At 35.6% G+C, this 26447-nt stretch overlaps 1 protein-coding gene across 7 annotated transcripts in view; it reads left to right on the forward strand.

The window, feature by feature from the left end:
• PHF14 (PHD finger protein 14) overlaps positions 1–26447 on the forward strand; it is a 200780-nt gene that overhangs the window by 10538 nt on the left and 163795 nt on the right. For all 7 annotated transcript variants that reach the window (XR_011437823.1, XR_002807436.2, XR_011437822.1 and 4 more), the window contains exons 4-5: positions 5672–5816; positions 21857–22016. Coding sequence is in view for 3 of the 7 variants with exons in the window: in XM_023639286.2 (XP_023495054.1) it covers positions 5672–5816; positions 21857–22016 (305 nt within the window). In the remaining 4 variants the exon portion in view is untranslated. The remainder of the gene's footprint in view (positions 1–5671; positions 5817–21856; positions 22017–26447) is intronic.

Below are 26447 nucleotides of genomic sequence, written 5' to 3' on the forward strand. Positions count from 1 at the left end.
AATGATTCAGTTCTTCCACTTGAAGTTCTACTACCAAAAGTTAGGTTTATCCATTGGGCCCAAGATGCAACATTCAAGACTCTTCAGTCAAACACATTTGTGTCTCTTGTCTGTGTGTTTATGTATATGTTTTTCTTCAAAAGGAAGATTGAGTTGTTGTCTTACATGTAGATGTACCTGTTACATCACATGTAGAACTATAATAAGTCTGTCATTTCCGTTAATGTGTTCATAGTCATGAAAATTCACTTCTTTATCAAGCACTTATTTTTTGTTTTTTCTTATTGAAATAGATTAAGCTGGTAGAAAGATTTTCCTTCTGTGCTTTGTTCTTTTACATTTCTTCTGCTTATAAGTTTTACATAGCAGTGATTATCTGTTTCAAGAGCATTTCTTTTAAAAATTTGACGTTTTCGTACTAAAGTAATGTATAGCAGGCTAGGCAGGGTTATATGTCAGTGGAGATGAAACAGGAGTTTATCTTTTAGATCATAAACATTGGTTAACTTTTAGGTTGCCCACGTTCATGTGAAGAATGTTGCCTACTCCAGTGCTGTCCTAATTCTTACCTTTATGTAAAGGAAAACTGTCATTTGGAATACAATATGGTTTTTATCATGATATAGCACAGGCAGTTCCCTATTCCCAATGCCAGCTTAGGGAGATAGAAGTATGGAAAATCTAATTGTTTATATTTGATTTAGGCGTGTATCCAGTTTATTTTATAGCATTTAGTAATCTCTATCCACTAAATAAGTTTACCTTTGGCAGCATCACTTCTTTACTTCATTTTTGTTAGCCTGACATTCACAAAAGTAGTCTGGCTAATGATAGAGGCAATGTGGATTAGATTTAGGCTAAGGTGTGGTAAACACCTGCATGTGTTTAGAAACTTACCATGTAAAGTGTATACATTACCCATTTGTTAATTATCTGTAATACATAATGTATTGCTTAAGAGATAGTAGACTTTTCTTTATGATGCATTTAAAGGCCACATGTACTGTTTAGTTTTTTCCTACCAGAAGAAACTAGTAAATAATGGGTCTTTATATATTTAGGTTAACAGTCCAAGGGAATACTATTCCAGAGCATTTCTTGGAAAAGTGCCGTGATAAAGTTGGCAAGAAGTTTCTTCTTACAGTAGCTAAATTAATTCCTCGTGTTAATTTATATTAATTTTCCTTTTGCTCTACCCTATGCAGAAATGTAAAGCTTACAGAAAGTTAATTTTCCTGTAGTAATATTCTACCTGAAGGCTTGATAACTGTTTTTTTCTCCAAGACTATTGTTCAAACTCTTCAATAATTTTTGATGATTCTAGTTCTATGTAAATGTCACTCAAATTAGATATTAAATTTTAATAAAAAACTGATCAATTGAGATTATTGTTTCTAAATTTCCTATTGATCTTATCTTGATTTTATAAAAAGATGACTAATGGTAATCCTTGTTGCCTTATGACCAGTGTTTGTATCTTAATCTTCCTGGTTATTTTAGGTGGTGATACCTTGCCAAGCATCCATTAGTTAATACATATGTATTTGATCATATTTGAAGTTTTATTTTTCTCTGCTTTGACTTTAAATTTTCAAATACTACTTTGTAGTAGACACACCTGAAAACATGGCTTTGAAAATACATAATAGAATTATATTATATTTGGTTTACAAGCAGATAAAGTTTTTTCGGGGCCACTATGTCAAGTGTTCTTTTATGGAAATGAAATGATGTTGGGCATCATTGAAATGATGCCCAGAAACTTTCATAATTTTGAAGTTTCTTAGGGGAGTTGTGATATTTTTTGAGCAGGGGTTCTTTTATAAGTGTTGACTCTTAATAGCCTTAACATGCCTATGCCATACGTCTTGAAATACTGTAGAGCAGTGGTTCTCAAACTTTTTGATCTCAGGACCCCTTTATGCTCTTAAAAAATTATTGGGGACCTCAATTATTATGTAGGTATCTTTTGATATTTACCACTTCAAATTAAAAGTCAGGTATTTCAAAAAATGAGACATATAGAAGAGTACACAAGTTGTCAGATGGATGACATCGTCCCATGTCATATCCCTTCTAGAAAACTTCACTGTATACCCATGAGAGAAAGTGAAGAAAGCAAGTAACTTTCATATTATTATGAAATAGCCTTTACCCTGTGAACCCTCTGAAAGAGAATTCCTCAGACCACACTTTGAGAAATACTGTTGTGGAGTTGGGTATTTGATAACCTGCATTTTTTGCATATGGGCACTTGCCTGTGCTGATGGCATTATGGCATTTTTTGAATTTAGTGCAGTCTGAACAGTCCCAATGGAATATGGTTATATGTGTTTTTCAAGCTTTTATCTTGAAGCTTTTGAGATTCTCTAAGGTTATCTTGTCTTTTAGTTTTCTGAAGTAAATTTTTTGGGAGAGCTGTGTAGCATTTTCAGAGAATGGTTTTCATTTTTAGGACTTTGAAACTAGAGCTTTAGATGAGAATTAATATATGACAGAAAATTGTATCAGTAGAAATTTTCAGATGGAAATATTTTTTCATAGAAGGCTGTTATGTTAAATGGATTAGATATCTTGCCATGTGAAGAAATGGTAGTTGTCATCTGATTTTTGCTAATTAAAATGTAAAAATTTTGCCAAAATTTATAAATAGCCACTTCTGGTGGGGACTTCTGACTTATTAATCAATTTCCTTTTTTATACATTTCAAAATAAAAAAATTGCTCTCAGGCCTAAGAAATATCAATCTGTAGCATTGTACAAAAATTACTGGAGAGTCTTGAGAATTTAACCATCTTTAAAAACTTAGAGGAGGAACTGTTGGTCAAACTTTTGGTATACTAATTTTTTCTCATCTTTGGAGCAATAGGATTCTTTTAATTCTGGTTTTATGTGAGGTGTGCTGGAGTTTCCTTCTATTAAACCCACATAATTTAGAAGTTATCCTGTTATATATATTATTATAATCATCTTTGTGGAATACATATATAAGTGAACACTAAACATATTTTATACCTGTGGAGAGCACTGGGCAATATTATCATTTTCTGTGTAAATTTTAAATCCCAGGGGAAAAAGGTGAAAATAATTTTCTATAGTATTGACTTATTCCTATAGTGCCCCATTTGATCTTATAATTACCATTAGATTTCATTAAATTATACTTTAATAGAATATTCTAGGTGATACTCGAGGCATTCAAAACCCATTTATCCAATTTCTGTTTTTATATAAAAATCATATTTTCAAATGATATATTTTGTAGTAAAAACTTTAGCTTAACTATTTTCTCCAGAAACTTGAAAAATGATATACATCTTCTGAAATATGCTAATAAAAATTGATACTAAATTGGCTTTTATGTTCTGCTAAGTGTGCTTAAACCCGTGTTTGATCTCTGAAAGACAACTTAGAGCATAACTTTCTGAGAGAATGTGTTATTTAGACTTTCCCATTGAAGCATTGTCTGTCAGCCATTTGGTTAGGATAATGTAGTTTCCCTCTGTTTGTATTACATTCTAGTAAAAATCTCAAATGATGGGGATCAGAGAGCCAGAAATACAAGTTAATTTTGTTTTCTCTCCCTCTAAATGATAATATATGTAGAGAGAAATTGTATAGCGTTCTAATTTAGACATTTACTGTTTTTCTCAGCAAAATGGAGAAATTGGAAACTAATGGAATTAGAGCCACCTGCTGCTACTAGTTTTTCTGACCCATAGAAGTTTATTTATTTCCCACATGGGTAAACCTTTTTTTCAAGGACTGATTAGTTGTAATTCCTCCAGAGGAGTATTGGCAGAGCCCATAAACGTGAGTAGCCTCTCAGTCATCAAACTCAGGTTGTTCACTAGGTTTTTTTCTAGTCTGTGATTTTTTAACTTCCATGTGGTATTCTAAGAAAAAAGTATTTTTTGGACTTACCATGGGAAAATATTTAAAGCAGCAGTGCTCATTGAGTCTTATAATTTTTGTCTTGGGAGTTCCAAGGAAGATTCCCCAGGGTAATAAATGGTTTCTCTTCTTGAACCACCTACCAGAAATAACAGAGGAAAGGAGAATGGGACTGAACATTTGAGTACCAAGCATGTATCGGGAACATTTTTGACATAGATTTTCTTCATAATTCTTACTCCAACCTCTTGAAATAGATAGTATTTTTATCATCCAATTTTACGGATGAGAAACTGCAGCTTTGAGATTCAACAGCTTTTAAGTGAGAGCTGGGAATGAAACCCAAGAACATTTGACTTTAAGTCAAATGCTGTTACGTTGAAGCATGGCTAATGGGATGGAAACCTAGGCAGATTTTTGTTTTGCTCACTGTACCAAAGTAGTATAAAATGTGAGTTTTCTTTTTAGAAAGTGTTTACCTTTATTTGCTAGCCATGTCCAAAACCTCTAAACTATTTTGTTTGGTTTTATAACAAAGAGGAGCAAAATATAAAATTTTAAAGTACTAGAATTCTCAAGAGAAATGACATTGCCTCCTTGTTTACTTTTGTATTCTTTTCTGATTTGTTTTGACAGACCAGCTACAAGTTTAGATGTATTACACAGAAAATATATTTCAAGAATGTTATTGTGACATTCAAGTGTCATTCAATTGTCATTTACAAATTGTTATTGAAATGGTGCCTCTAAAGGTTACTTTTGGATATTGGTCAGTTTAAAAGAATATAAAATTATGAAAAACATTAATATGAAAATATGTTGAATGTATGATAGGGAAGTAATTTATTTTGTTTCCGAATATGGTTAGGTTCTTAAATAGACTCAAGTGCCGTCTTTTACTATATGTAATACTAAGCCAAATCTGTTCATTATCTTGTTAATTTATTTAAAGTTTAAATCTATGATGCAGAAAGTTTAAAAGAAGCCATTTTGTCCCTTTCTTGAAATTTTATCTTTTTGTATTTATTTATTAATACATCTCCTTTTCTCCTTTTATATTATAATTAGGTATCTCTATTATCAGTTTACACTAGACATTTCTTGACATAAACCTAATAGAGTACTCTGACTCTTCTAGCAGCTAGTCAGCTGGGTCTGTTTTTAGATGGTTTTCTGTACCTGTATACACAGATAGACCTATGCGGGCTCTCATGGGTCTATCAGCCAGTAGTTTGATGACCCTGCAACTATTGAATTCCCCAGCATGTAAGGAGTATAGAGTCTGTAACTATGCTTTCACATACATACTCACTTATATGTTATCTTGAATTGATTTTTTCCTGTTTAATATATGTGTGTCTTGTCTCCCCAAGGTAGGATTATAAGCTTCCTAATTGTAGGAGCCATGTCTTACACTTTTTAAACCCATATATAGGATTAATAATTACTTGTGGGTTAATTTTTGCTTTCTCTTAGTGTAAAGGGTCAGACTATAATCCAGAATGGCAAACAGATGAAGATTTGTTAGTTAACTGCTTGCTTTTTCATTTCCTAGAGGTGAGAATATGAGACTTGCAGAGAAGTGAAAAATTAGAGAGAGGGTGCTTAGAGGGTCCTTGGACAGAGATGTACTTCTCAAATGTAGTGTACTTTGAAATTACTAAAAGAATGGAGAATGTGGCATAGTTTTGGAAGTGCATAAAATAATTTAAAGTGAGAATTTTATTTATTAAATTCCCTTTTAATTTGTGATTTTCTGATATATTTTAATATATAGGACTCGCTGATTCTTGAGAAGAGTCAAAACTGGAGTTCTCAAAAAATGGACCATATTCTGATTTGCTGTGTTTGTCTGGGAGATAATAGTGAGGATGCTGATGAAATAATTCAGTGTGACAATTGTGGCATTACAGTCCATGAAGGTAATTTTGCTTTGTTTTTTTCTCCTTTTAGAAATGGCTAATTGACAACTGCATTTAAATAAATAAGTTTAGCCCTTTTACATTTGTACTACTCTTAAGGTTTTTCTGTAATATTTCATGATATTTCAATTGAAATAAGACATACTGAATCCTCAAAGTATGATGGGTGTTTTTTTCAGATTTATTAATTATTTATTTATTAATAATAGAAATATTATCTGGAAATCACAGTGTTTCTTTGAAAGTCAGTGTTATGATATTTTACATCATGGCTGCTTGCCTTACTTATTTATTTATTTCTAGTTTTTAAATGAAATTTAGATGTAGGAAAAAGTCTCGTATTTTAGTCCAGTAGAGCGCATTATTTAAGAAGTTGCATTCTAAGTCTAATGATATTACACAGTTTCTTCTTTCATAGTTTTAATTTTTAATTTTGAACTTTATTTGTCCAGTCACTGGTGATGTTACTTTGATCACTTGGTTGAGAGTGTGTTCCAGGTCTCTCTGTGGTGAACTTATTTTTTCCTGTGAATTTTTTCCTATCAGGGCCACAAAGCCATATTTCTGTGGCCTTGCCCTTACCTTTTGTGGTATTGCAGTCCTCCTCTCAAATAGTTCTGGGAGTCTGCGGAGCTTGTGGGACCTGTGGGGCCTGTGCTCCTTTAAGCAATCCTCTTGCCTTCATGTCAGGCAGCCCTCTCTTGCTGCTAAGGTTCACTGTGGGAATGTCTCCTGTTACTGTGATGCATTTATTTTTTCAGTAGTGTTTGTTGAATTCCTTCTGTCTGCTAGGCATTCTGTAGATTTCAGGCATGTAAAATAAACAGAATGTAGAAATTGCTGACCTCATGGAGCTTAATGTCTAGTAAGAGAGACAGGCAATGCAAAAAATAAACCATTACGTATCTATCAGGTGGTGGTTTGGACTGTGGAGAAAATAAAGCAGGACAAGGAGTATTGGGAATGCTGTGGATAGGGGTGCTTGAGTGAGCAGGTAGAAGTTTGTATTTATAAAAGGTGATGAGGAAATCCTCTCTGGTAAGATGATATTTGAGCAGTGACCTGAAGGATGTGAGTGAACAAGCCATGTGAATATTTGGGGAAGGAACACTGCAGGAAGAGGGAGTGGTGAGTGTAAAGATCTTGAAGTGGGAGCATGCTTGGACTGTTTTTGTAATAGCACAGAGCTTAGCATGGCTAGAACCAAGTGCGTGAGCTGGTTAATGGTGGAGCTAGAGATGGGGGCAAGCCAGGTGAGGCCTTGGAGGTCATAGTACTGATTTTAGGTTTTACTGTGATGGATATGGGAAGACATACATGAGTTTTGAACAAAGGATTAATATGATTTGATTTATGCTTTGGGAGGATCACTGACAGCTGACTTGAGTAGACTGAAGTGGGTCTCAGGTGGGAATCAGGAGACCATTTTGGAGACCTGTTGCAGTGATCCAAGAGAGGAATAGGTTTTGAGATAGATAGTAAATGTTCATTTTTAAACTGTCTAGAGGGTAGGTAAGATGTTGGAATTAGAGATATAAATTTGGGACTCATCAGCCTGAAGATGTTATTTAAAGCTATGAGTCTAGCTGTGCTATCTAGAGAGTAATAAAGTGGTTCTTGCACTTCAGAGGAGTTCAAGAACACATGGCCAGTGAGATAGAAGGAGAACTGTGAGTAGTGACCCAGAGGCCAAGTAAGGAAAATGTTTCAAAAAAGAGAAAATGAGTAACTTCAAATACTGTTTTTAGAGTCAGATGAAGACCTGTGTCATGTGGGAAATTACCCTAATGCAATGGTGGACTCCAAGTATACTACCAGGCAAGTTATCCCAAAGGTTATGGAAAAAAAGGCTCACTGACAAAATGCTCATATCACATGGTTTATTAAATAAATGTGAAATACTTGCAGAGAAGCAAGTGAAAGGATATGGGATTAGTTGACACACTATGTCCTACCGTTTCTGTCATATTCTGTTGTTCACACAGATCCCTAGTCAAATGTAGGGGAGGTCATTGCAAGAAGGTTAATACCAGGGACACTGATCACTGGGGGCCGTCTTAGAGGCTGCCTACCGCAGATGCAGGGGTTATATAGCGTGCTAGTGTGCTGATGGAAGTGACCAGCAAACAGGGAGAGTTGACAATTGATGGTGTAAGGAGAGAAAGAGGTATAGTTACTGGAGCAAGGGCTTTGAGTACAACGCTAGAGGGGATGGGATCCAACACCAAGTAGAGAGATTGAGTACATAAGAGTAGCCATAGTAACTGGAGGGAAGAGAGGCTATGTGGATACAGATGTAGGTAGGTTGTTAGATGTGGTGATCAGAGCATGTGGAAGTTATTTTTCAAATGCTGCTTGTTTTCTCAGTGAAGTAGGAAGCAAAGTCATTAGCAGAGTGGAGATGGGGAGCTGTTAGAGATTTGGGGAGAGAGAGTTTGGTGTAAAATAGTTATTTGGGGAAATATATACATAATATTGTGTGTGTATATACATACATATATATTTACACATGTTATGTATTATATATATTATTGCCAGACAGCAATAAGGGACCACTCGAGATTAGTGGTAATGAATATAAACTGAGACCAGTCAACATGGTTGTGTGTATGTGTGTTTTTTCTCTAGGCTTGGTTCAGATTCCTTGGAGCAGGTGCAGAATAGGTGAACATCAAAAGTAGCTGCTCTGCTGCCGGTGTTTGTGGTATTTTTCACCCCTGATGATCACAAATACCTTACCACTGCTTATATCTATGAATGTCATTGCTGATGTGTGATGCAGGCATGAGCAGTACTGTTGACCTATTGTGCTGAGGGCACTAGCTCCACTTCATAGGTCATGAGTTTGACTGTGGATGTATTTTTAAGGCCAGCAAAGTATTTTTAAGCAATTGAATTGGTTGCTAACATTTAAAACCTTGGAGATTTTATTTTACACATTTTGGATTTCAGGCTTCTCTTGAGGTTTTGGCAGCAGTAGATTTTCACCCTCTTAGGGCGACAATCTGCTGGAGCTGAATAGGGCTGCCCCCTGCTGGTGAGGCCTACAGTCTCCAGTTCACCACAGTCCTCTCCCACATCACTTAATCATTTTTGTGAGTTGCCTGGTCCCTGGAGGTATTTGATTGTATAGTTCCTCATCGCTTTGAGGGGTTGTCTCTTGCTGCTGGTACCCAGGCTGCTGAGGCCTTGTGTTCTCAATGTCCCACAGCTGTAATAGTAAAGCATCTATTTTACTGTAGCTCCTTCCTTTAGGACTCAGGCCTGAGTCCACTGGGGACCAGTACCATGTACAATTCAGAAAGCACCCTCTCCTCTGTCCTGTTGTCTTTGATTCAGACTTGTGTCCTTTGGACTTTTACTTAATAGACATGAATTCTTTCCCAGTAGATTCATTGTTCAAATGAATGTAGGTTTATGGAAGGGCACCCCATTAGTTCCCTGATATGCCTAGAGCTGTTAAAGGTTCACAGTGGAACCTGTGCTTCAGAGGAATAGCCTCAGGAATGGCAAATCTACCTTCTTTCTAAGATAGCTTTGATTTTTTTAGAAACAGCCAAAAAGTCTTTCTCAGTCAAGACAGACAAATAAGATGATGAAGCTGAGTGGTAATTCCATTTAGGTCAAAAGCAAGTTGTGTCTGTAAAGTCCTGTAGCATATTTTCTTGTGTAACTCATTTAACTGGCTCTGATGGTGGTTCAAGTTCGAAGTATTTTTCAGCAGATGTCAATAATTGCTCATTTTTCTTCCAAAACTAACTTATTAGAATTGGAGAGCTATTTCTATTATGGGAAAAGGAAGAAGGGAAGACAAGGAGAGGGAAATTAGTGCTCCTGAGTGCAATGCTTTGTAAGCTTTTTGAGAGCATGCTAATATGTGGAATAAATAAATAGGGAAAACTGAATAAATAGGGAAGCAATAGTTTTATTCCTCTGTAGGTGAATCTTTGTGTTGTACTATAGTTGCTTTTTTGGTAGTATTGTGAGTTCTGTGAACCGTAGATATTTTCAAAGTTAACGATGAATCTTTTTTTTTTTCCCCCCTGAGGAAGATTAGCCCAGAGCTAACATCTGCCAATCCTCCTCTTTTTTCTGAGGAAGACTGGCCCTGAGCTAACATCTGTGCCCATCTTCCTCTACTTTATATGTGGGACGCCTACCACAGCATGGCTTGCCATGCAGTGCCATGTCCACACCTGGGATCCAAACCAGCAAACCCCGGGCCGCTGAAATGAAACGTGCGCACTTAACCACTGCGCCATTGGGCCGGCCCCATGAATCTTGTTTTTTTAATGTTACTGTTTTCTTCCTCTAGTATAACTAATTTCCCATTTCTCTTATTAATTTTGGAGTTTCTGTTGTATGATTGTGATTATGTAATTCTTTCCTCTCTCACTTTCTTAGTAGAGTTAGAACTAATAGCTTCAAAGATTCCGAGTTTTGGAGATTTTAAATTATCTGTTTTGGCTTAGAAGAGAAGTGTTATTTACATTAATGTATTTTTCATAAATGTAATGAATTAAAGTAGTGATTAATATAGTATTCTAATAAAATTGTTATAGGATGTTTGTCAGTAAATATATCAATTACGGTATTTGTGTCCTAATGTAATTTCCTCTAAGTCATTTTTGTTCAACTACTGGTCCAAAGGATTCTTTTACCAGATATCACTGAGTAGTATGTTTGAGAAGGGGTTGTTTTGATATGGACATACTCCTGACTTTCCATTTAAGTATTTTTTAGTAATATTTGGATGACATCAGCAAGAAATTAAATCGATTAGTAGATCTACGAAGAATTTTTATCTTTCACTAGCTTTAAATCAGCCGAGACTACTAATAGAAAAAGAAAAAAACCAATAAAAACCCTGCTTAATAACCTTTGGTTAGAAGATTGAATTTCTCTTCCGGGAAAGAGTAACGATGATAATTCTCAATATAATAATGTGCAGCCTAATCAGTGGATGTATTTCCTGGAGCCTTTTTGGGTCATCAGAGTCTTACTGACATTGTTATGCACTGCTGCCAGCCTTTGTTAGTAGAACCTGGCTTGAAAAAATGAGAAGTAATGACAGGTGACCTTGACCAGGTAACATAGGTGTTTTGTTTTTTGTCTCTGTCTAGGTACACTATGTTCTTAATCCTTTTTAATTTGTCTTTCTTCCTCCAAAATGGAGTCAGCAGCCTCTCAGAAGTAAAGTGTCGATCCTTTACTTACTTTTCCAAATAGGAGCTTTTATGACTACTTAATTATTTTAATTTTTAAGGTCTTTCTTCCTATGTAAATGAACTATTGCTGCAGCTAAAGTAAATAAGGTTTAAAAACTGTTCGAGACCTCATTTAACGTTTAAATTAAAATGTCACTCTTAACCTATTTCAGTAGTTTTTTAAAGCTTTGATACTCAGTGTGGTCCATGGATCCATAGCATTAAGCAGTAGCATCTGTATCACCTGGGAGCTTGTTAGAAATGCAGACTTTCAGGCCAGGTCCCTGACTTTCTGAATCAGAATCTGTATTTTGGCAAGATCCCAAGGTGTTTCATATGTTCATTAAACTGTTGGCTCCATTGATAACATAAAGGAGTGGCTTTGCAATGCTTACCAGGGTATTTCCACTTTAAGATTTTCAAGACTAGCATTGGTCACATCCAGCACCAGTTTACTCCAAAGGATAGAAGAGAAAAAACACAGCTTTCCAGCAGGGAAGCCTCATGGCTTCCTCTTCGTGGGAGTCTCTGTAGCAGTCTCTACAGCAGGCAGCTCACATAGTCATCTGGGAGCTATCTGCTTTGGACTCTCCCTGCTCCACCAAGTGACAGCTCAGGTAATGAGATCCGCATTAGGTGGCTGTAGGCGTCACCCTGAAGTGGAAGCTTCATCCTATACAGGATTCAGCATATCTTGTAATAGTGCCATAGTCATGTGTTCAAGAGACACACCCCATTACGAGAGTCAGTACACTCAGGGAAGCCCAAGTCAGGTATCCGATCAGGCATTTATAGTTCCTCTCGGTTCAAATGCAGTCTGCCACTGAGAGGCATTTTTATCATAAGCAGTACTTCCAAGTAATGCAGTGGATGTTCTATTCTTATTAGGTTTTCAGAGGAACAGATGTGGAAACTTAACCGGAGGTCAAATTCTAAAGCACCAGGGGAAAGGATTGACAGAATCACGGGGCCTCCTACTAGTTCTCTATACCCCAGGACTAAGAGAGACAAAGGGCTCTAATGTGTGAGTGCCTCCTGGACCTACCTTATATTGACGTTAGCAATAGCTATTATTTACATACACCACTGAAAGTTCTCTTTTGTATCATCATTTCACACCCTCTACCCCCAACCCACGCCTGGACTTACCTATTACTGTCTTCTTAGGGCCCATCAGTGTTTCTGCCTCTTTAGTGTTGCTCTTGTTACCACCTAGGGAGGATTGAAGGGAGAGATTTGAGGAACACACCTTTCTCTATGGATTTAATGTAAACATGAACTGCTATTTAAATGAATGTCTTTGTTACTTTGATTCTATAAATATTTAAATGCAAGACTTTGTGCTTGGAAACTGGAGGACGCATAGATACAATCTCTGCTGTCTAACAGCTTATATATTAGTAGGGGAGATAAGACATGCAATAAGATCAAGTAAAGTTTTCTAAGTGAATTGTAGATTCTTTGCTATGGGTGCAGTGAGTGCAGCATACTCTGTATTGATAGAAATAGGTGACTCATGAGTCACTTCCTTGCACTAAAATATATAGTACTGAATACATTGTATTTAGCTTATTGCTTTTTAGTTCTGTGAAATTTTAAGATATTTATGGTTTTTACCATATTTCATACTATTAAATTCCTTTATAGGCTGTTAACCCGGATTTTTCCTTGCATTTAGCAATCACTCTTTTTCAAGGCTCCTTTTATGTTCTTGCCTTGAGCATTATATTACTGTTTGTTAAAATAAACTTGTCTAAGGTAAGATTACTTTGTATTTGTATGTACAAATTATATTTCTTGTGAAAAATATTTTCAGCACAGAATCATTAACATTGTTTATTTTTAGAAATGGCTGTCAAACGATTGAGAGATATTTTGTGTATGTATAAAATGGATATAATCTGATTTATTTTTTAAAGAGAAGGTGAAGTAAAACTTTGATGGGTTTGTGGTGGTTTATCCTGTGGTAAAGGATCCAGGCAAATACTTTTTGTTCTATTTGTTGCCAGTCACGTGAATTAGAGATAAAGAGTTGTTTAGAGGTATAGTCTTGAACGAGTGAAGCTACTTTACCTACAGACGCATTGTAATCTACGAATATCTTGCTAAATTCCTGTGTTTTATGTGTAGTCAGAGTCTAACTGTGCTGCATGCTTTGTTTCTGCCATGGTTGTGGCTGATATTTGGGTGGTGTACAAAATAAATATTAATGCTTTTTAGTAATAGAGATGCTTTCTCTAGTAGTCTGACGTTTTCTCCAACGGTCTCAGATTTTGTTATGGAACAGTATCACTTGAGGTGTTTGTTCTGATTCAGTAGGTCTGGGGTGGGGCTCTAATATCTACAGGTTTAAAAGGTTCCTTGAGATTCTCATGCAGGAGGTGGGGAGGATCACCCTTTGAGAGGCATGGGTTTAGAAGGAAGTGAAAATTGAGGGAGAAAAGCAATTCTACAGTGTGGGTGGATGTCTTGCTGCCAGTGTAGGTCGTGGCAGGGAGCCAGGGCAATGTAGGATAAAGTATACTTTCTGATATAAGACAGATATTAGACTCACAAAGAGGTTTTTAAAAATTAAGACTTTTTCTTTCTCCAAGTGCTTGGGGCAAGCACAGGCAAGAAGGGACTAAAGCAAAACTCTGAGGACAAAAAACAGTGGTCTCAGAGCCAGTAGAAGGTTGAGAGTCCAGGCAGGTGGGAGCTGGGGTGGTGCTTTCTGAACAGATGTGCCTCTTCTTGCTGCAGCTCCCCTACTGTCTTCAGGGCTGATTTTTCTGAAATGCCTCTCTGTTCATATTATCCCCTCTTGAAACTCATTCTTCCATTTGGAATCAAGTCCACGCTCACGGCAGGACTCTTTTAGATTCCATACGCTGCCAATTTGAACGACTTACCTTTGTCTCCAGTGTTTGGGGGCTTTCACATACGCTCTTCCCTCTACCCAGATTCCTTATGTTCCACGAATACAAGCTCAGTATATAGGTGTTAAGTCTGTGTTTTACCACTGTCTTCTTGTTATTAAGAAGTTTGAGAAATCTTTTTTAATTCATTAAAATATTTCTTCTTAAATATAAGTAATATATGAATAGATACTTATAGAAATCGCAAGTAGGGAAGTATGTAACGTAGAACAGTGAAGGACCTTGTTACTGTCACCCTCTCCATCTCAATTCTACTTCTCTTTGCATGGGGAATCACGTTAACAATTTGGTCTGTATTCACACCTCTCTTTCTCTGGTACCCTTCACCCTCCATATAGGTGTTGTTCATTGAACATTGTTTTATTACATAAATACATTTTCATTGTAGAACATATCAATATAAATGAGCTAAAGAAAACATCTGCCATAATCCTGTCAGCTAGAGATAAACATGCTCTAAACTTTGGTGTGTGTTCTTCCAGACTTTTCTTGCTTTTTCATGTGCATGCACAAACATATTTTTTAAAAAATGTAATGGTCAATAATATGCAAACTCCTCTTGTAACCTCTATACTTTTATTATCACCATGATTCCACCCGCCTCCCCATCCAGGATTCATTCATGTATCATGCGTTGCATTTGGTATCATATCGCTTAGTCTCCTTTAATCTAGAACAAATTTTCTTTTTGTGTTATTCATGACGTCGATGTGTTGAAGAGTCTAAGCCACTTTTTAGAATGTCTTGTAGAACTGATGAAAATAATAAGATTAATAAGTTTTCACATACTAAGGTAAATGGGAAAGCTGTTCTGGTTTAATTCTGATTCAGCCTAAAACTTGTTTTTCCCAGAGCAGCCTGACTTATGGCCCTCCAAACACATATTGTACATCTGCTTGAAACATTTTCCCAAAGCAAAGAATGTGCTCTTTAAAGATAGCGATGAATATCTCCCTCTGTCTGATGCCAATAACCAGCACTTCTTTGAAGATAAGCTTTGCTTCCTAGAAAACCAAGGTCAAGTTGACCTGCTGTGACATGCTAAACTGCAGCAAAACATCTCCTTCTGATTTCAAGAAAAAAAAAATATATATATATATTCCTGTCGTGCTTGATGTATGTTCCTTGTTCTGAAGCAGTATATAACATGCCAGAAGTCACGCTTCTCCTGAGTGCTTTCTTTCCTGCTGGAGACTGCACTTCCGGGTTAGTCCTCAACTTGGCGCAGATAAACATCACCTTATCTTTCTAATCTATAGATTGGTTATTGATTATTTGTATCAACAGAATGTTCCTCAATCTAGATTAGTCTGATTGTCTTCTCATGATTAGATTCAGTCTAAAACATTTTTTTGGTAAGAGTACTATGTTGGTGATGTTTACTTGCGATTCCTCATATCAGAAAACTTACAATGCCAGTTTATTGCATTATTGGTGATATTTACAGTGCTGTCAATCAAACCTCTCCATTTTAAAGCTTTTTTTCTCTTTGTAATTAATAAGTAGTCTGTGGGATAATAACTTGGAGACTTTGTTAATATCCTGTTCCCCAACAGCCTTCTACTTGGTGGTTTTAGCATCCTCGCCAGAATCGGTTATTATATTCTTGGCTGCAAGATGGGGATTTTCTAATTCTGTCATTCCTTCTGCATTTATTAGGCAGCATTTGTCTTGCAAAGAACTTTTCTTCCCCCTTTTTCCCTTTCAGTATTACTGTGGGCTCATATGTTATCATCTATAACCTGATGGCTCTTTCTGATTCTTAAATTGTCCAGATTTGACCAGTGAGAGCCCCTTCAAGGCAGGCTCATGTGTGCATACATATGCATGCATGTTCTCTCTGTTTCTTTAAATAAATGAAATAAATACCGTGGGATTTTTCCTGCAACTTGCATTATTTCACTCATCTGTTAATCTTGAGATTCTTTTCATGTGATCTGTTATTCTTTTTAATGGGGTGCATAGTTAGCTATAGAATGGTTCAACCGTAATATATTTACTTTTATTTTTGTTTCTAGTTTTTACTTATATATAGTGCTAACAAATATGTGTCATATATTCATGTAATAATTTCTGTAGGATAGAGTCCTAGAAGTGAAATTGCTGAATCAAAAGATAAGTGCATTTAACTTGGAAAAAACTTTGCCAGACTGTCCTATAAAGACTTTACTTATGTTCTTACCAACAATGTATGAACTACTTGATTACACTGCATTGTAGTAAATTTTCTTTTAATCTTTTGGATACTATCTCTTTTTTTTTTTTTTTTTTTTTTTTTAAAGATTTTTTATTTTTTCCTTTTTTCTCCCCAAAGCCCCCCGGTACATAGTTGTGTATTCTTCGTTGTGGGTTCCTCTGGTTGTGGCATGTGGGACGCTGCCTCAGCGTGGTCTGACGAGCAGTGCCATGTCCGCGCCCAGGATTCGAACCGACGAAACACTGGGCCGCCTGCAGCGGAGCGCGCGAACTTAACCACTCGGCCACGGGGCCAGCCCCTTGGATACTATCTCTTTATTAAAATATGAGTTCACTTTATTATGAGCAAGGTTTGGTATCTGTGGCCATTGCATTTTATATTGTTACTTGCTGTACATTTCCTTTGTCATTTCTTAGTAATTTTACTTGTCTTTTTCTCATTGACTTATTAGAATTCTTTTTTGAATGTTAATCCTTTGTCCACTATAGGTGTTATGAATGTTTTCCATCCTTGCAAATATTTTTCCCCCCATGCTGTACCTTTTAACTTTGTGGTATTTTTCATGGTTTAGAATGTTCATTTTTTGTACAGTCACATCTATAGATCTTCCTCTACTACTTTTTATGTTCCAAAATGAATTTTTATCTAAAATTAATTAGTCCAGAGAAAGGAAAATTTTGTTAAGCATAACAGGAAGCTACTGTTGCTAGGGTTTGTTTATTTTTTTTAAATCCAGATGCTCAGGTGACAGACTTTCACATTGTTAAGTCAGCCATGCAACTTTTCTTTAAACATCTCATGCTTAAACCTGAACTTCTTGAATACTTTATTGTAGAGAAAGCTATTTGCCCATTATAATATAATACATGAATATTAAATAAAATGTCGGAAATCTGGAATAGAAAGAAGAAAACCTTCTCTGATAGTACTACTATCCAGACAACCATAGTTAGTGTTTTGGTGTGTTTCCTTTGTCTTTTCTTTCTTTTCCTTCTCCTTCTCATTTTTTTTTTAAATGTGCTCTTTAAGTAATCATAACTAAGAGAGCTTTTAAGTTGAGATTTTTGATAAAAGATAATATTCCAAATGTTGCTTATTAAATCAATAACTGTCTAATTACTTTTCTGAATATGCATTTCATCTAAATCTAGATAAATCTCTTTCTTTTTGAAATCGAAGGGTTCCAACCTGTCACTTAGTGTAAACACCTTTGTGACAAGATCTTGTAACTGACTTGTAATGCCAGAGCATTAGGTAGTGCACTTGCCAGCTGTTATCCTTAAGTTTAGTTGCTATGCATTAGATGAGGTAAGGTCTACTAAGAGATGCCCCCCCACATTTGTTTATTTTTAAGTCTACTGTTAGCCTAGCCCTAGCCCATTTTTCATTTCTTAATGTATGCAAAAATACACCCTCATGAGTGTTTACAGAGTAGTAAAGTATGTTCAAGTTATAACCATTTGTACTTTATAAGTCAGCAGGCACTCTGGTTCCTTGATGCTTTAGGATATATTTGTGACAGGTATTGTGCGTGTTATAAGTTCTTCTTTTCTCATAAACAACAATATTACTCACTTTAAGATCTTTCTTTTAGTAGTTTTTATAATCAGATCTAGTGATAGGATGTTAAATACAGAAAAAGTGTTGTAAGTTTTTAAATGGCAGCTTGTGTGTTCTTGTTTTTTTCCTTTCTATACTGAGAGATGATTGGGATAGATGTTATTAAATACATATTGCAGATGAGATAACTCAGTCTGAGAGGTGTGGTTTGTCCCAAGTTACGTAGTTAGAAGGTGGAAGACTGCAGGCAGGTCTTCTGGTCCCCTGTGACAAGTTGAATGGGGAAAATTTACACTGATTTGGATTATCTATACCTTTGGTTAATTCAAAATAATTGTAAACACTTTACACACACACACACACATATATATATATATATACACACACACTTTTTTATGCCTTTTTTTTTTTTTGGTGAGGAAAATTGGCCCTGAGCTAACATCTGTTGCCAGTCTTCTTCTCTATTTATTTATTTATTTATTATTCTCCCCCAAACCCCAATACCTAGTTGTATATCCTAATTGTAAGTCCTTCTAGTTCTTGAATGTGGGATGCCACCATAGCATGGCTTGATGAGTGGTGTGTAGGTCCATGCCTAGGATCCAAACTCACAAACCCCGGGCTGCCAAAGTGGAGGGCGTGAATTTAACTACTACGCCACCAGACTGGCACTTGTTTTTTCTTAAATATGATTTGTGTGGGTTGCAGGTGTTACTCAGAGGTTAATCCTAATTAGATAGTCATAGAAACCCATTTTCTATGTTTACTCATTTGAAAACATGATTAATCCATATGAAATGGATTTTATATATCTATAGATTTTTTGTTTTGTATATTTACCCATATAAGTAAACTTTTTTTCCATAGTCATATTGAAGATGCACTTTTTGCATATTCTACTCATAGGTAGAAGAGAAGAAACATTGTTTTATGATAGTGTAAACTCTGTTTTGTATGGAAGAAAGAAAAAAAGAATTTAAAATGTATTTAGTCATTAATTAAAATGGATTAGAGTGGATATAAAGTGCTGGAACTTTGGTCTAGAGCTGAGTAAACCCAACAGCTATGGCAGAGAAAGATGGGAAAAGTGGCAGGTGAAAGGCAAGGAAAGAACTCTCTAAAGGTAATAAAGGTGTGGGGCATTTTTCAGGGGCAGTGAAGCTGAAGAAGAAATACTTACCCACTTGCTGGTTGTTCAAAGAACAGGTCACAAAGTAGGAATTTCCTAGGAGAGTCCCTTAGAAATCATTCTTGAGGTTGTTTGTAGGTAGTTTAATCTCTGTGCAAATGTTTGCTTGTGTGTAGTATATTCTTTAAAAATAGAATTGAAAATTTCCTTTCTTCTAAAGTGTGAACTGCTGTGATTTACCTTGATTTTGTTGAATGAAATAAATAAAAAGGATAGCCCCTTGGGGCTTTATTATCTTAGTAATTGCCTACTTTGTGTGAAGACAGATGAAAGAATTTGCTTCAACAGAACATTATTTTGTAAAGAAAATAGATTTTTTCCTTGTATTATTGTGTAACCCTTTGAGAAAATAGATTGACTATTTTTATTGTTTTGTTTTATGATTTTTCTTTGAATACAGCATTTTGCTTACTGTTGCTTTTACCAAGAAATTTTCTTTTATTGGTGACAATCAATAATAGCTGCTCCCAAGAAGAAAATTGTTTCCTTTTAATTTTACGATTTGTCATTTTAAAACATATATCTAAACAGAAGTGATGAAGATGATGATTAACAGCCACAATTTAATGATATTAAAGAAATTAATGAGTTTTGATTCCTTTGCTATCTTGTGTACTGTAGCTAGCTCCTTTAAAATCCATTCTTTGGCATTCTTTCATATGACTTTCAGATTATGTTAAGTTTCACTGTTATAAAGTCTTTGAATAGCATAAGGATGACAGTAATTATGGGACTTGCTTGAGGCAACTTATGTAAGTTATAGTTGCAAATCAACTTTAGTTTTTTGCCTACTTGGCTATTTTAATTATAATATATATTGAGTGGTAATATTGTGTGAATAAAATACTTATACATGACTCTTGACCTGTTAATGACATCTGGTAAATTAATGTTGATACTTTAAAATTATTTACTTGTTGTATATGGTTCTTTTTTTTCCTGAGTGATTTGTTTGACTCTGTATTTATTTCTGTAGTGGTGTATTTTAATTTGGATATCTTTGGTGGTTGTAACAAGGCGCTTTCCAGTTTAGGCTCCTGTTGTCTGTGTAGTGTATAACCAGGTCAGATAATCACATGACCTTACATTGGGGCATATAAACTTGTCTAAGTCGTGAAGCCTTTTGAGAGATGATTGTTGCTTATATATGTTTCTCACAGTGATTTTTCTAATGTCTTCAGTTTATTGGAGGTTACTCTGGGTGCCCCTTAGAATTTGGCACTAAGACTACCCTCTTAGAATAAACCTGGTCAGAAGTGTCCTGGGATAGTTGATATTTGGCTATCTATAGAAGTGACCTATTTGAGAGGTAATAAATATGTCTTAGGAGATCAGAAAAATGCCCATGCCTAAGGATGAGGAGGGCATACATCTGGACTAGAATTAAGTTGTAATCTATTTCACTACTATATATGCATTAAATTGTTTCTCTGAGGGATGTTTTAACGTGAGGGTGGTGTCTTCCTTTCTAGAAGAATAGAAGTTGGAATATATAAAGTTGGTGTGTGTCCAGCATCATTTAGGAAAAAGAAAATATTTAGGAGTTGTGACTATTGTAGTCACCAGAGAAATACTTTTTATTATAAGCCATCAGTAGTTCAGCATGATTTTTTATAGTCTGAGTGAAATTATCTCTCAACTCTTCAATTCCCCTTTATTGAATTACATGATTATTAGTACTTTGTTGGTGCCAATGCATTCTTCTTGGTATCTTTATACTGAGAAAGAATTATTCATAATGGATGTGACATCATTTTCTGGTAAGTTTAGTTGGTTTTTCAGGCACTGAGAGCTGCTTCAACACTGAGTTCACCTTGACAAAATTGAGTTTCAGGAATTTTAACAATGAGAACCTGATCGGACCAATATATTGACAGTGATGTCCTGGCCTGAATTTCATGTTGGTTTACATCTTTGACATATAATCTACTTTTGTTAAGCTCAAAATCAAGGAAAATCTTTTTGATTTTATAAAAATTTTAGACATATTTATAATTCCTTTAAATATAATTTATACTTCCAGACATGTTTATTTGAGTTAATGAGGAAACTTTGGTTTTGATAATTGGAAGATAGTTGAAGGATACTATTTTCTACTCTAAAATGTAAAGAATTATGCTGAGTAATCCTTGTTTGGTATGTTCATGAGGATCTTTAAACATTTTTATCATGTTATCTGCTTAAATAATTTAACTCCTCCCGGATTATTGAGTTTTTAGTGAATGAGAAGAGGAAAAAGAGAGTAATCTCTTGTTTTCATTCATTTCAGTTATGGATAACTTTTTACAGAAGATAGAATTGTAATGTTTAAAAAGATCTAATACCTCATATAGCTAAAGTTTGGTTGGTTCAGTTGTCAATGAAACTCAGCTTGTCTGATTCTAGTCTGAACTATTCAAGTTGTTCTATAGCCGTCAATTCTATGTGTGTCTGTGTTTCTGTATTATTTTCCTTCTACTAATACTTACTTTGCATTTATGATTGTATGAGTTTGTGTTTTGGTATGCCACCTCCAAAATTAGATCAGAGGCAAATTTGTATGTTTGTTTTGCGTGAATCTGGTCTTCTATATATATTTTAATGTTCAGTACAAAGAAAGCTCAAGAAATATTGACTAATCCATAGCTCTAGGGTCAACCTGATTTCTTTTTAATGAAAAGTCATATTTAAATATTATTTTATTAAAATAATTTTTAAAAGAACTATAAATTTTTCCCCTCCTATAATGCTTTTCCAGTAGGTCTAACACTATTTTAAAAAGTCATTTATTTTATTATGTGTACTGTGGTAGGTGAAAATGTATTTTTTATAAAGTGATTTCACTTTTGTGTTTTGATGTTAATATCGTTCTTCTAACCTATTAGTTTTTCAGAATTTTTCCGTTTCCCTTCCCTTCCGTTTTTCTTTTGTGATTTTATACGTCAGTTTAAAAAAATCAACTATTTAATCATACTATTTTTTTTTTTTAGGTTGTTATGGAGTTGATGGAGAGAGTGACTCTATTATGAGTTCAGCTTCTGAGAACTCCACTGAACCTTGGTTTTGTGATGCCTGTAAATGTGGTGTTTCCCCTAGCTGTGAACTGTGTCCTAATCAGGATGGAATTTTCAAGGAGACAGATGCTGGAAGGTTGATGTCATAATTCTGTTGGGTTAATATGCCTGCTTTATAATCTGTCTTCTTCTATAATATACTTCTGTCTACTCTATTCTTTTATTTATGATTTTCTGAGTTACACACTTTCGTTTGATTGCTTCTTTGTATCTTCTTGGCATAGAGTAAATGGACAATAGGCTATGGATAAGAGCAGGAAGGAGGAAAGACCATTTATTGAGTATCAACATTTGCCTTTATACCCATAATCCCATTTAATCCTAATAATGACCATATGATGAGACAGATGGGTAAAGGTTCCCGTTTTATAGGTGTACTACTTGAGGCTCAGATCGTGTAAGTAATTTTAATTTTCTCAAGACCACAAGCTGGTGAATAGTCAAGTTTGAACCCAGATCTGTCTGGCTTCAAGAGTATATCAGGAGACATAACCCATAAGGTGATTTGAAAAGAATAAGTTAAGGAGCCAGCCCCGTGGTGTAGTAGTTAAGTTTGCATGCTCTGCTTTAGCAGCCCAAGGTTTGCAGGTTCTGATCCTGGGTGTGGACCTAGCACCACTTGTCAGGCCACACCGTGGCAGCATCCCACATAAAGTAGAGGAAGATTGGCATAGGTGTTAGCTCGGCAACAATCTTCCTCAAGGAAAAAGAGGAAGATTGGCAGCAGATATTAGCTGAGGGCCAAGCTTCCTCATTAAAAAAAAGAGTAAGTTTAATTTAAAGAATTATTAAGCCATGATAAAAGATTAACCATAAGATATAACAGAAGTTTAAAGGATGCCCTAGGGCTGAGGGAGAGTATCAAGGGAATGACAAGTTTGGAAGGATGACCCTTTCGCCCAGGCTGGGGTTCAGACCTTGTTGGAGAAGGTGTCGTTGCATCCTTCTGGACAGCTGGGAAATGTTTGCTGGTTTGCCTGGGCCAGAACTGATTTGAAGTTCTTGGCAAGTAGGTGGCTGAGCACAGGGAGCCGGGGCACTGATGTGAAGCCTAGAGTGTGTGGTGTCTATGTCAAGAGGGCTACAGAAAAGACATCTCTGGGCTAGGCTTACGAGGTCACTGAGGGACCGTGGCATGTGGCTGGGCCAGTACACTGACGGATGTCCTCCTCTCGTCCTGCTGAGAAGCCCTTTCCTCCTACAGTGCCCTCCACCACTTTTTGCTAAGACAGCTTAATGACATGCTCACTGTGGAGGAGAAATGCTAAAAGTATTTTGTCCATTATTGCAGAGCAGATATTGAAGGATAGATTTGGAGGTGAGAGGAAATAAATTGAACACTGGCCCAAAGACTCATGTTTTCACTATATTCACACTCATATCTACTATCATATCTGAGCAGTTCTCGTTGCAATAGTGTTAACATCTTTCATGTTTTCCCCAGATTACCATCTGGGATGTATGACTGAAATATAAGAGTAGTTCCTAACCTTTTGTGTTTTGTGGATCACTACCCCCACCACCTCCCTCCCACCCCCTATGAGAAGGGGTACTCAATTTTTATTTTGCCACATAAGGATTTTTCAGTATTTTTATCAGCCATGTTTCATATTTTAACAAGAACAACAAAACAACCTATATGAATTATCACTATCATGTCCTGTATTTAACATTGAAAGGAATAGGATACATTTCGTCCCAAAATAAAGGATAGGCTTTTAAATTTAATGAATTTTACTGTAGCAAAGTAAAAATTATATTTTTTAATTTTTCTTATTTTTGCCTCAATTGGTACATAGGCCCTTGAGAAATGTTGTCATACAAGATTGTTGGGCTAGCATAGAATCTACAGTGGACTCTTTGAGAACCCTTTGTGGTGATGTCTAACAAAAATGGCTAAACATCTTACCTCTTCTTCCTAATCGCCCATCCAAAAATAAAGTAAAGTAAAATAAATATATAACAAATGATTTGCTGTATTGATCTGAATCTGTGGTCTCGTCATAGACGTGGCCATTATTTTATGTTTGGACTGACTTTGGCCTAGAATTAGGAAGTTTAGTACAGCATTAAAAATGTGTACTTTCAAGGGAAACTGCCTATATTTGGATGCTCGTCTTTTCTTACTAATTTTAGGCAAGTGATTTAACCTTTTTATGCATCAGTTTCCTTAGCACTTCTGAGAAGATTAAATGAGATGATTTATGTAAAACAGTTAGTACAATTCTTGGAACCTAATACGTGCTCAGTAAATGTCTCTCTATTTTCGCTGCTTCTGCTGCTGCTACTGGTGCTACCAGCTGCTTAAATTCTTTCTGGTACCTCTTGAGTCCTCAGAGTTGAAGTTTATGGTGCTAAATTGTAGTAAATAAGTAAGGCAACTTTGGAAAAAACAGAGCTTCCTTTTAGGGAGGAGAATTTTTTTTTTTACCTTTTTTCTTGTGAATAATTTGAAAGTTTTAATGAAAAACTTTAAAGTAGCTGTCTCTTGATGCTGTCATAATCCACAAAGCAACTTGTAAACTTGTTTCTGAGTGAAGGAAAGGGAAACCTCTTTAACTGTTTAGATTTAGAGAGAGAGATTTGTATTGACTGCTGTGGATCTTACATGTGTAGTCAGCTCCCTTGATGGTGCAGCCTGGCAAAAGTTCTTTTATACTATTTGAACATTTTATTTGTGTTGATGTCCACACTCACCTATAGGCTATAGTGGAAATTATAGGTATTGTTATAGTTTGAAGGATGTAACACTAGCTTGATTCAAGGGAAAAAATGCCAAGATTTGACAAGCTGTTTAGTATTCCAGCTTCAAATGGAAAACAGGGGGAAAGAAAGAATGAAAAAGGTTTTGAAATTGACTTCTGTAAGTGGGCTAATTAGACTTTTTCCCCTCTGTTTGTGATGGGAGCCACAAGTTCTACGTAGAAGATGATGTGATTTAATGTGAGAACACCATCAGTACATTCTTGTTGTTGCATTTTTATTTCATTCCTTAGAGTATTTTACTCTGTCTTAAGTGGTCTTATAAATCTGATCGTGGGAAATATTAGACATACTCTAACATCTAGAGATAATGCGCTAGACCCGATGTTGCAAGCACTTGCCATTCATCATTATGACTTCCGAACTGCCTCTGTGGTGGTGTCCCAGTAGACACTTAGCAATTGATTACTGAATGAAGAGGCAAAGAAATGAAAATAGCATCCTGGAAGTGAGTTAGTTGTATATGCTGTAAAGGTACTACAGATGCAGGGCTTTTCAAAATCAAATTTGATTGGTTAATATAGTTCCCATTCTGAAGTGAGTCTTTTGAGAAGTATCTTTCTACTTAGTTTGCTTTATTAAAATCTGTGAATTTGAAAGAATCTATTGATAGTTTTTATGCTAGAATGACAATTCTGACTCTTTGTTTCTTGGTGGTTTTATGTGGTGCTTGTTTTCTGCTCCTTTCCCCAATCAACATCTGTCATCATAGCTCCAAGCAAAATGGATGGTAAAGTAACAAGGAAGATTATTCTTTTTTGATTTCTTGATTTGTCTTAATTACAAAGTTCTGTTCAGCTAAACAAATGAACAAAAATCATTTACAACAGGTATTAAAAAGGACCAAAGTTGTCTCAGCTGTTTGAGATGTATTTTAATAAAGACTCAAGTTGGTATCCTCACATGAGTGGTTGGAGGAAATGATACACTTGTGTGCCAGTCACACCAAAATGGCAGTTCAAATATGTAGTACTTGTGTGACTTGTACTCACACATTTTAAGAAGGTCAGTATGAAGCACGCAGCCAGCTGTTGGACCTATCAAAGATAAACTCCTCCAGAGTACAGTGGCATTTGATACACCAGTGGAGCATGAAAAAACTGTGCAAATTAAATTGAGAAAGCAGCTGCTTGTTGAAGATGTGTATCTTTATATTGAACTCCACAGGATGCATTTGGGAGGTTGGATTAAAACATTCTATCAAGAAAAATCTCAAAACCTTGGATTTTCTTCCAAAGATAATTTTTAAAGATTTGTAACTATTTTTGTCAGTAGCTCTATAAAATGATTCTTAGTCTTATTCCTTTAAAACTCATAGTGCATCACAAAATAGAACCATGTAGCAATCATAGCCTCTTAAGCTGTGACAAAGCAGAATTTGTGGTTAATATAGTCACAAGGTTAAGAGATATTTGCCATCTCATTTTTACCCTCTTTCTTACAGACATGATACAGATCTGTTTAAATTTCAGAATCCAGTGATCCCCTATTTTGTTTGGTTGTAAGCACAGAGAAAGGGTGCCTAATATATTTCAAAAGGTTCAGAGCAGTTTTTAAAAAACAAAATTAGAATAAACTCCTGTTTATTTTTTCTTTTTAGTGTGCTGAAACTTTGAGCATTTGTTTAGTGTTGCAGGATCATTCAGACTTTAAAAAATATTTATATGTGGGGCATGTAAGTTTTAGTTCACGGGTTGTATGGTGAACAGATGAGTTGAATGAAATATGACTTCCTTGTTTGTTA

This window comes from Equus caballus, chromosome 4, assembly GCF_041296265.1.
Source record: "Equus caballus isolate H_3958 breed thoroughbred chromosome 4, TB-T2T, whole genome shotgun sequence".
Taxonomy (NCBI): Eukaryota; Metazoa; Chordata; class Mammalia; order Perissodactyla; family Equidae; genus Equus; species Equus caballus.